At 44.7% G+C, this 12,019-nt stretch overlaps 1 protein-coding gene across 1 annotated transcript in view; it reads right to left on the bottom strand.

The window, feature by feature from the left end:
• Positions 1-768: 768 nt before the first annotated feature.
• The window catches only part of HS6ST3 (heparan sulfate 6-O-sulfotransferase 3), a 962,791-nt gene continuing 951,540 nt past the window's right edge, over positions 769-12,019 (bottom strand). The window contains exons 2-3 of the mRNA XM_060191771.1: positions 4,185-10,292; positions 769-3,867 (exon numbers count right to left, since the gene is read on the bottom strand). Of these exons, the coding sequence (XP_060047754.1) occupies positions 9,569-10,292 (724 nt within the window). The 3' untranslated portion in view covers positions 769-3,867; positions 4,185-9,568. The remainder of the gene's footprint in view (positions 3,868-4,184; positions 10,293-12,019) is intronic.

The raw sequence follows: 12,019 nt of genomic DNA, 5'->3' as shown, positions 1-12,019 counted from the left end.
ATATTACAATTATTATATTACAAAACAATCTGAAAAAACTACACACACTGACACCAAGGAAGAAACATAATTGTGTTTTCTTCTTTTCCTCCTTTTCCTTCTCTCTTTTCCCCTTTCTCCCAGCCTTCCTTTCATTCCTCTTTTCTTCCACTGAGTTTTTCTTCCCCTCTTTTTATTTGATAGGACAGAGAAAAACTGAGGGGAGCTGGGAGGTGGAGAAAGAGAGACACCTAGAGTACTGCTTCACCAAACCCGAAGCTCCCTGCCTCCCTTGTCCTGCAGTTGTGAACCAAGGACTCGAACCCAGGTCCTCATGCATGGTAACATATGTATTCAACTGGGTGTACCACACCCAGTCCAAAGACTGAGTCTCAAGTTCTTCCAATTTCTGTGTTTCTTTCCCATGACTCTTCTTTCCAATTATTCCCTCACTCCTTTGTCTCCACCTTGGTCTTCCTCATTTCCAAGTCAATTATAGCATGGTAGGTGGGCAACTGAGAACAAGAGTTTTAGAAGCTTATGTGTTTGTGAGCCGGAGAAATCCCCCCCACCCTTAAAGATTTTTAAACTGCTTCAATCTATATCCTCTTGTCTTTTACGCTTTTCAAGTCTCACAGCCAATAAGCACATTTGTATCCAAAGCATGGATTTTTACTCTTTGACAGAGGTGATCTCATGGATTCAATTTCCATAAATCCCTTAAAGTGCTTAACACACTTTTCTCATTTTGAAAATAAAATTTCAACAAAAGAACAGGAGAAAACAGGATTCTTGACATCACAACAGTTTAATATGGTAACTTATTCATTAAATTGTGCTTCACATCAATGGAAATCCTCAGTTCTACAAACTATCATTTTTTAATAGCAATAAAGGTTGATAATGGCACAATACAGTCTCCTAGTACCCAAGTTCATACATAGTACTGCACAGAAACAAAAGGAAATATCTCTTAGGAGAAATAATTTACTATCTATTGAATAACTATCTGTACGACTAAAACGGCACCAGAGAGAAAAGTCCAGATTTTTCTTTCCAAACATTATTATTATTATTATTATTTTTCATCTTGGATACATTCAATGAAAAATAATGCAAGCAAAACCTAGAGAGCACTTCTGAGGGGAAAAAAGACTAGGACACTGAAGAAATGATAGTCACACGATGGGCAAAATAAAGGACAGGTTGGTGGAAAACCAGGGTGACAGTGACTAAATCACACAGACTCAGTGCCTTTGGATCACTGTTTTCCATGGCAAGAATTGAGGATTTTCAGCCCTGACATCTGGCCCGTTGAGGAGTCCCCACAGCACGGCTGAACATGCAGCTCACAGAGACTCAACTCATCATGTCCAAGGATGACAGTGTCTGCCTTTTCTGCACACCACTTGCACACAGCTCAAGAAAGATGGGTGCTTCCACACTTTCTCATCCAAGTTCTGTGAGGTGACCTTGGGCTCTGGCCTATAGGTGCAGGGACATGAGTCTTGCAGCTGCTGTGGTATCAGAGCAAGGCCAGCCCTCTGGAGAGCTCAGTATTTCTGCAAAGAGGGTTGCTTTTGTCCAGATGGGCTCCATGTCTTTTCCATCCAGTCCATTAGGCTACAAGCTGCCCAGAAGGGAGAAGGCCTAATTCAAAGTTTCAGGGACATCAGTTCCAGTGAGTCCAGGACACTATGGCAAGAGAACAACAGCAGACTTGTGTCCAACAGAAACAGAGAAAGGGAATAAAGAGAAACACCAAAAATGTCTTGAAGGAGGAAGAAACTTTGTTTATTTCCTGCAAGGGACATCAATGTGTCCTGTGATCAGACCTGGTCGCCAGCCTGAAGGTATCCAGGTCCAGCGGGAGTTCTGGTGACCAGAAGAGGCAAACAGCAAACAGACACAAACCACAAGGGAAGAGTTAAGACACCACCTGAGCACAGGGGTCTTCTTTGTCTACTTCTGCCCTAGCTTTCTCTCTTCCCCAACTCTTTCAACTCCATCAGTTCTTTCAACTCCTCAGTCCTTTCTCTGCTTCCTCTCTCTCTCTCTCTCTCTCTCTCTCTCTCTCTCACTCTCCTATTTACTCTGGGGTGGGAGGCTTGGAATTAATTGTTTACAGTACAGTTGTAGACACACTGGTGCAACCCTTCCTGTGTTCATGATGGGTGTCTGCAAGACTCTCATTCTGCCCTTGTCCTGTCTGCCCTGGTTCTTGAGAACAGAGACCATATGCTAGCCCTTTGTCTACATTTTTTGGGTGCATTTTATTTAATTCCTCATCTTTTCACCTTTGAAAGATCAGCTTCTCTTTCTGGAACCTCACTTTTCCCCAGAGTCACACCTAACCCTCTCCCCCCACCACCTCTGTATGATTCCATTACACAGACCTTCTTCTCAGCTAGAGGTCATGGTAGAGAAAGAAAGCAGATTATCTCTGTCCGGAGATGTTAGCTGATGACAGCTTCAAGTGTTTCCTCTTTCCAGGCAGTGTGTGCAAAGGGACTCATTTAAGATCAGATACACCTTTTAAGAGCCAAAGCAATACATTGTGGATAAAAATCCCAGGGACCCAGGGAAGAAGAAGAGAGAGGGAAGGTTTTTTTTTTTTTTTCTTTCTGAGTATGGGCTCTATTGACCACCTTTGACACTTCGCTATTGAGGCTGATATTGATTCTCAACGTTTCTAGCACAGGGGTTCCCTGTGGGTTTATGAACACATTCCCTCAGCCTTCGTCTGGAGAAGTTTTTTGTTTTGTTTTGGTTTGGGATTGGATGGGGGTCAACGTCCAGCCAAAAGATGTTGAGTGTCTGAGCTTGATCTTCCCTGAAACTGTCCGTCTCTGGACATCTCACTTTTAATAAAAGACTCCCTTGCTGGAAGCGAGGTTGGGGGGTTGGAATGGGAGGCTGAGAGCCAACTTGAATTGCCTCCCTGGTGTTTTCTAAGTCACTGAGATTCCAGGAGAAGGGCAGAGAAGATCAGATCAATAAAGATTTAGATTTCATATTCTTGCAATTCCCAGTCCCAGCACTCATGCTGACTAGCATAAAGTAGGAGGGATAGTTCTCAAGTTCAAAAGCTGAGGCTCTGGGCTACTCTCATGTAAGTACACTGCAGTCTTTGGGAACTCTTCCAGCATGCCTGAACCCCCATGTCAGACTATTCAATGGGAGAGTAATTAGAGACCCTATTTAATATACAGGCTCACAAAGGTCACATGCAGTAGAAAATGTACACATGTTTTGAAAAGTATAAAATGTTGTAAAAAGCTCTGGATTTTAATCTTCTTTGCAAAAACATCTAGATGACATTGAAAAGCCCTTGGCATATTTTCCAGTTCCCTTTTCTGTCAAGTCAACATATATATGTTTTTTTAAATCAGGATTAATTTTCACATTGTTTCTCTCATAATAGAGCTCTCATATTTTTCACAGCCTATGACAACCAATCACAAAGACATCTGCTAGCCTTCTTTGCATCTTGTTGTAGTTTATGATTAGGTTCTCACCCATGAGATGTGACAGGAAGTGACATGTGCGATTTCATTCCATTTCCTCTCTACTACCTTAAGCATAAATGAGATGGCAGGATCTGTGGCAGTCATTTGGGGTCATGAGGTGGAAGCTACCCATTGGAGCAATAGAACAAAGGAAGGCCTGGATTCAAGTAATGCCACAAAACAGAACTATCAAAAAAAGTTTTCTTTTCAGTGAGAGAGCACTAGTTTTAGCCTGTTATTTTGACTTTCTCTGTCAAGGTCTCCAAAAGGGAATTCTATCTAGTGAGCTTAGACTTTTCCCCCCATGCTTTATGACTACTTCCTTTCCAAAGTTACTTATCTGATTCACTTTCTTCATCAATACAATCTCCACGTAGACCTTTATTTTTTATTTTTTATTTTTTTTAATTTTATTTTTTATTTTATTTATTCCCTTTTGTTGCCCTTGTTGTTTTATTGTTGTAGTTATTATTGATGTCATTGTTGTTGGATAGGACAGAGAGAAATGGAGAGAGGAGGGGAAGACACAGAGGGGGAAAGAAAGACAGATACCTGCAGACCTGCTTCACCGCCTGTGAAGGGACCTGCCTGCAGGTGGGGAGCCGGGGGCTCGAACCGGGATCCTGACGCCAGTCCTTGAGCTTAGCGCCACCTGCGCTTAACCCGCTGTGCTACAGCCCGACTCCCCACTTAGACCTTTAAACAGGTTCTCATATTCCAGCCTTTTTATAAAGCTAGTATGACATTATCTCCTTCAGGTAATGTCACATGTATGACTCAAAACACCAGAGGAAACTTCAGAATGATAATGCCTATCCCTCTATCTCTTGTCTCTCTTTTGATCTAGAGAAAAAAACAAACCTCAGTCTGGGACAGTGAAGTTCAATGATAGAAACAAACAAACAACAACAACAAAAACCCTAACACACAATCCCTTTAACTGTCTTCCAACACTGATTGTGAGTATTATAGATGATTAAAGAGTTTCTAGTAGTCCTCAGGGAAGGCTGCCCAAACTTCAGAAGAAAGAATAGATAACAGAAGTTTCAGTTTCTGGGCTCAGAGTCCAAAGCTAAATATGAAGCCATCAATATGTTTTAGTTGCTGATAAAAACTTTGACTTACACACACACACACACACACACACACACACACACACACAAAAACACACAACATGAGCACCCCATCCTAACCTGGTTTCTGGGGGAGGCCATTTGCCAAGAAAGTGATACTTCCATGGGAGTTTTTGGAGTCAATGGGATGTGATATTCCCTGGGTAATTAAAATATATGTGTGTCTGTCTGACCACTGGAATAGAACTGAGATCCCAGAAGTAAGCTGCCACACTTATGGACATCTAATCTTTGACAAAGGTGTCCAGACTATTAAATGGGGGAAGCAGAATCTCTTCAACAAATGGTGTTGGAAAAAATCAGTTGAAACATGCAGAAGAATGAATGAAACTGAACCGCTATATTTCACCAAACACAAAAGTAAATTCCAAGTGGATGAAGGATTTGGATGTTAGACCAGAAAGTATCAGATACTTAGAGGAAAATACTGGCAGAACTCTTTTCCGCATAAATTATAAAGACATCTTCAATGAAATGAATCCAATTACAAAGAAGACTAAGGCAAACATAAACCTATGGGACAACATCAAATTAAAAAGCTTCTGCAGAGCAAAAGAAACCACTACCCAAACCAAGAGACCCCTCACAGAATGGGAGAAGATCTTTACATGCCATACATCAAACAAGAGGCTAATAACCAAAATATATAAAGAGCGTGCCAAACTAAACCACAAGAAAACAAAGAACCCCATCCAAAAATGGGGAGAGGATATGGACAGAATATTCACCACAGAAGAGATCCAAAAGGCTGAGAAACACATGAAAAAGTGCTCCAAGTCTTTGATTGTCAGAGAAATGCAAATAAAGACAACAATGAGATACCACTTCACTCCTGTGAGAATGTCACACATCAGAAAAGGTAATAGTAGCAAGTGCTGGAGAGGTTGTGTGGTTAAAGGAACCCTCCTGCACTGCTGGTGGGAATGTAATTGGTCCAACCTCTGTGGAGAACAGTCTGGAGAACTCTCAGATGGCTAGAAATGGACCTACCCTAGGACCCTGCAATTCCTCTCCTGGGGATATATCCTAAGGAACCAACAAACCCATCTAACAGGATCTATGTACACCTATGTTCTTGGCAGCACAATTTGTAATAGCCAAAACCTGGAAGCAACCCAGGTGTCCAACCACAGATGAGTGGCTGAGCAAGTTGTGGTCTATATACACAATGGAATACTACTCGGCTATTAAAAATGGTGACTTCATCATTTTTAGCCCATCTTGGATGGAGCTTGAAGAAATCATGTTAAGTGAAGTAAGTCAGAAACAGAAGGATGAATATGGGAGGATCTCACTCTCAGGCAGAAGTTGAAAAACAAGATCAGAAGAGAAAACACTCAGCAGAACCTGAACTGGAGTTGGTGTACTGCACCAAAGTAAAAGACTCTGGGGTGGGTGGGGGCAGAGTACAGGTCCAAAAAGGATGACAGAGGACCTAGTGGGGGTTGTATTGTTATGTGGAAAACTGAGAAATGTTATACATGTACAAACTGTTGTAATTTACTATGAATGTAAAACATTAATCCCCCTATAAAGGAAAAATAAATAAATAAATAAATAAAATAGAAAGAAAAAATGAGGGAAAATTAGGCACCAGGAGCCATGAATTTATTGTCCATGCACTCAACCTCAGTGATAACCCTGGAGACAAAAAATGAAAAAATAAACTGAAAAAAATAAAATATATGTGTGTGTGTGTGTGCATATGTTCCTCATCTTGGGCATTTAACAGGAATGTTTCTGGACTTATCTGGTTTGGGGCCTGGAGGCTGCTGACGCCCCTGGATGCTCAGGCCTAGTGCTTCAGCTGGCATCCTTCCCCAGGCTCTTCTCTATGTGGAGGTGTGTTCTAAATTTTCAGAGAACAAACCATGTCCCACCCTCTCCATTCTCATCCACACAGGTCCCCAGGGTCTGAGAAGAGGCTGCTTTCCAATGAAATGTTCTAAGGGAGGGAGGCAGCATCGGCCCTTTTAAATTTATTCAAAAGTGGCGTGGGGCCAGCACCAAGAGGTGGGGCTTCTCATATGCACATCTTGCTCTCTGCTCAGAAGGGGAGCCCCCCCCCCCCACATGCTTCCAGCAGCCAAGCTGCAGAAAGCCATGTGAGAGAAGGCTGCCAGGTGCCTAAGGAATAGTATGGAGCTGGGGCTGCCTCCAGGCTCAGTCAGACACAGGATCCCTGCCAAATGTGTAAAGTGAGCTGAAGAGAAGCAATCAAGGGGCCATGTGGTGGTGCACCTGGTGGTGTGCATATGTTACAATGTGTAAGGACCAAGGTTTAAGGCCCTGGCCTCTACCTACAGGAGAAAAGCTTCACAAATGGTGAAGCAGGGCTGAAGGTGTCTCGCTGTCTCTCTCCCTCTCTATCTCCCCACTCCCTTCTTGATTTCTTATTGTCACTACCCAAAGAAAAAAGATTATTAAAAAAGAGAGAGAGAAAAAACAATCAATATTTTTCAACATGAGGAAACACTGGATTGCGCTCTCTCTCTCTCTCTCTCTCTCCCCGTGTGTGTATGTGTGTCAGGCAGATAGATACAATCTGCAGTTCTCTCATTCCAGGTAAAAATTTGATCTTAACATGAAAATGTGAAGATAAGAGAGAGAGAAGGAGAGATTCTATAAGCCCGGCTACTACTGTTTTCCTTCCCTCCCTCTCATTGGAGTAAATGATTTATCTCAAAAGGAAGCACTGATCTTTTGTGGACTTCATCTGTACTAATAATCAATATTAGGTCCCTTGATTGGCCCTCATCTGTATCTCAGAAAAAGACAATCCCCTAAAATGTCAATACTCATTGAGCCCATTGCTGGGTGGGGGATGTAGAGGATGCCCTTTGTGGGAGCACAGCTCTTAGCCTTGTTCCAGCTTGGAGACCCCACCACTGGGGAGAGAGAGAGGTCCTTCTGGGTAAGAATGACTTTGGGTTCCTACCAGATTAGCAGAAAGCTTTTATCTCCAGTGGAAAACATGCTGGAGTGAGAAGAGCTTGTTGTACTTTGCAGTCAAGCCAGGTCTACTTTCCAATCCACCAGGAGGTTATTTAACTGCAGGTGTGTTTTGTTTTTTCTCCTCAATGGGACGGTGACCCACAGCGTCTACCTTGCTTGGGACAGATGTAAGGAATGGGGAGGGGCTCCTACACATCTTGGAAACTAGGGAGCTAATGCCTTCCCTCAAGTGACAGAGGAAGCTCAGGGAGGTTCGAGAAGCATGGAAACCACTTCTCGGGATCTCTCTTTGATGGGGATGCTAGGTAACTCCCCCTGAGCAGACAGGCTGTCCACACACATTGGGGTTGATTGACTCTCAGTCCCTGAGAGAGGATCCCAGAAGCTGAGCGGTGGCTTATGGAAAGCTGACTTACACATCAAACATGGCAGTTATCAATGAAACGGGCTTTGTGGTCTGATATAGGGGCTTCACTCATTTTGCCTTCAGCTCCTTCAAGGGATTGATCCGATCAATCCGCTGTGAAACTTTCTACTCGCTCTGATCTTCTTGCTGAATTCAAGGCAAGGGCTCTCTAACCCCTCCTCTCTACCTCTCCCTTTATTATTCAAAGCCTTTGGTGTTTTCATAGTTGTGTTGGAAAAGGGTGGAGGGGGTGGATAGGCTGCATTCGGCGATACAGTACATTTCTGGTCCAGTTTTATACACTCTATTCTGATTTTCTGGTTGCAGTCACCGTCTTAACAACTAGTAAACACCAAGGGAAGCAGGAAAAAAAAAAAAGACATTCTGGAGCTGGAAATATTCAAGGTGCTGAGAGTTAGAGTCTGTCTAAACCTCTCCAATAACCATCATCCTCTCACTGAGTTTTGTGTCTCTGGACCAAAATCAGTTATTATAGATCTTGTGACCCTGATTCCATTTCATAGACTCACTAGCTAGGCTCCTATTCTTCTGGCCGAATCAATCTGCAATGTCTTTTCCTCTGTGCTCACTGAGTTTCAAGCCTGGCGGCCCCATCTCCAGAATATACCTGCTGCAAACAAGGAAGATGAGAAGACCCCTTCAGAAAGTCTCTTTAGCCAGCTGGGGGATGTCAGATAGAGCCTGCACCTTCTGCTTTTCACCTCCTTCCCTTATCACTCTTCCCTGGCAGGGAAATTAAAAATGGTGAAGGGTGGATACCTTCAACATTTGCTAGTAGGCAGATTTTTTTTTTTCCCTAGAGGCCCTAGACTCCCCCTACCAGTGTCCATTTCTTGGGGTTCACAGGCTCCTGCTGAAACCACCTTGTTCCCTAAAAGATGCTGGAGGGGTGGAAGTGGGGAGAAACATGACCAAGAGGCAGGGGCTTTAAAGAAGGTGAGGTCCTCCTAGCCATGGCCAATACGTAGGACAATTTTGTTGAATAATAATAATAACAACAATGGCAACGACAGAACACATTACTCCTGATTCAGACTATGTTCAAATTGAGTTCATGGGTGCAAGCCTGTGCCCAAAGTCAGGGGGCAGCCTTAAATCTCACCCCATGACTGTAAAGAAAGGACCTTCTTATCCCCTCTCTCTAAACCGGCCTGCATCCCTATTACAGAGACAGTAGAAGACAGAACAGCCTCATGAGAAATATCCAAGCCATCCCCTGGCTTTTCACAAGCATCTGCTGGTGATTCCAACTGCCAAGATAAAGCTTCTGTCCAAGGAGGCTGCAAAGGCTCTTTCCTCTTCATCTCGGACCCCTTCTGGAGAGACCTCTGTCTAAGATGGATTCCCAGACTGTTTCATCTCATGGATGAAAAAAATGTCACAGACTGGAAAAAAAAAAAAAAAAAAAAAAAAGCACAAGGCTGTGTTGGGAGGGAGGCCTGCTGGACTCTCTCCAGCAAGGAGGAAGCAGGGGTCCACAGCTTGTAGCCACAGAAGGGTGGTCCACAGAAAGAGGCCATGCCACACAATGCGGGTGCCCGGCCTGACATCCCAGGGAGTGGGGGTCACCATCGTACCACCTGGCTGTTGTAGTCCTCTGTGACGGCTCCCCCGGGTGGGCGGCCCTGACCCTGACCCTTCCAGCCTCGGTGGCCTCGTCCCCGGTGCTCCCTCTGCAGCCTGCGCTCCTCCCTCCTCCTCTGGCGGTCTCGTTGGTGCTCCAGCTGTCTGGTGTGGTGGTAGCGCTGCTGGAAGAGGTCCTTGGCGTAGTCATAGAGCTGCACGTCCAGGACGTTGAGCTGCTCGATGCGCTGGCGGGCGCCCTGGCTGATGTCCACGTTGGAGGCCCGGGTGATGTTGAACTGTGTGAAGGGCGAGATGAACTGGAGGTTGAATGTCCGCTCGAAGAGGAACTGCGTCTTCCTCTGGAACTCGGTGAGGCCGAAGAAAGCCATGTTCTTGAGGTTGTTCTTGGCGCTCTGCAGCAGGATGGCGCTGCGCTCGCTCTCGTTCATGAACGTCAGGTTGTAGCAGCCCACCAGGCTGAGGTCGGCCAGCATGCGCACCTGACGGTTGTTGGCCAGGTTGTGGGTGCAATCCATGAACTCCCGCAGGCTCACCCCGGACCAGTCGTCCCCCGGGTAGCAGGTGGGCAGCTCGTCCGGGGTGGGGCTCCGCCCGTCGCACATGTGCAGGGAGGTCTTCCATGTGGCCCCTCTCTGAACGTGCTTCCACTCACTCAGGTACCGGGACACCGGGTCCCGCAGCATGGTGATGTAGTAGAAATTCCTGCAAGACATTGAGAGGGAGGGGTTAGGCGGTGTGACGGAGGTGTTGGAAACCCCTGTGGTTCTCTCTCTCTCCCTCTCTCTCTCTCTCTCTCTCTCCCTCTCTCTCTCCCTCCTTCCTTCCTTCCTTCCTTCCTTCCTTCTCCAGTTCCTTCCACCTTCACACACACGCAGGCACACACACACACAGACACAATTCTAGTGAAAGAAATACAAAGGGACATGGTGGTGCTAGGGATTAAGCCTGGGATCTTGGAGGCTCAGGCATTAAAGTATTTTTGCATAACCATGATGCTGTCTCCCCAGCCCTCTTCCTTCCTTCCATTCTCCCACTCTTTCTTTCTTTCTTTCTTTCTTTCTATCTTTCTCCCTTCCTTCCTTTCTTTCTCTCTTTCTAATGTTAATAACTTGACTTTAAAATATATATTTACTTTATTTTAATGAGATATAGAGAAAAATACAGAAAGACCAGAGCACTGCTTAGCTCTGGCATATGGTGGTGCTGGGGATTGAACCTGGGACCTCAGAGCTTTAGAAATTCAAATCTTTTGCATAATCATTATGCTATTACTCCAGACCTCTCTTTCTTTCTCTCTTCTTCCTCTCTCCCTCTTTCCCTCCCTTCCTTCTTCTCTTTCTTTCTTCCTTCCTCTCTTTTAAGACTTTAAAATTTTATTTATGAGAGAGATGGAAGGAGGAGAAAGAAAAGGAACCAGAACAGCACCGTAACATAAGTCATTCCAAGGGGCAGAATTCAGGATGTCAGATTTGAGAGACTTCCTTCCAGACTTCACGCACTACACCACCTCCCAGTCACCCTCTGCAGTGTTTCTATTAGGCTAAAGTCAGTAGGTTCATCCACCGAAGGTTCACAAAGAGCAGTTGTCTACGTCTGCATTTGGCAGGACAACTGGCTCCTAAAGACATGCTTCCACACACAGCGGGGCTTTCGGTGCTAAGTTTGTAGAGGTTTTCTTTCCTGCTCTAGCTGGGGAACGGGAGGGGGCTTGGGAAACAGATCATTCATCATTCAGCGATTGTGAGCCAGCAAATTACCTCTGGCAGCAACACCTTCCATGAAGAGCACATAGTGTCATGTTTGAAAGTTATTACTCATCTGACATTTTACTTTATCCTCACAACAAACTTTGGGATCAGCCTTGGGACTATCTGATGGGGAAACATGCAAAGAGAGAAAGTGAATCATTCAAGGTCCTGTGAACAGGGAAGGCACAGCTGGAAGCCACGGCACCTTCATTTTTTCTCTCCATACCTCTGTTCTAGAGAAGAAGGGTGAGTGCGTGTAGACTAGCAGGGTCTGAGCACTTACTGTGCACCAGGAATGGTGGTAGGTGCTTCTGAATATCGACAGGGGTAGTCCTCCATACAACTGTTAGCTATGCTTTGTGCTAATTTTTCTATTGAAAGGTCAAGGATACAGAGACTCAGAAAAGTGACAGGTATAGACCAAGATCCTAGAGTAAGTTAATCCTTGGACTGCAATGGAATCCAGGCCTCTTTAATTTCAATTCTCTTATGATTTTCTGTGCACACTGAAACCAAAGTGTGGAAATGAAAAAGGACACGGGAGGGACAGGCAGAAGAATCTTTTTGGCTGCAGGGTGCTACAACTTTGTGAGTAGGGTGGTGGATCTTAGAATCATAGATAAGTACAAGAACCTTTGCCCTATCTTGGATGGAGCTTGAAGGAATCATGTTCAGTGAGAT

Source organism: Erinaceus europaeus, chromosome 5 (genome assembly GCF_950295315.1).
Source record: "Erinaceus europaeus chromosome 5, mEriEur2.1, whole genome shotgun sequence".
In the NCBI taxonomy this organism is placed as follows: domain Eukaryota; kingdom Metazoa; phylum Chordata; class Mammalia; order Eulipotyphla; family Erinaceidae; genus Erinaceus; species Erinaceus europaeus.
The sequence above is the reverse complement of the archived record's forward strand: the minus strand, read 5'-3'. Positions and strand labels throughout refer to the sequence as shown.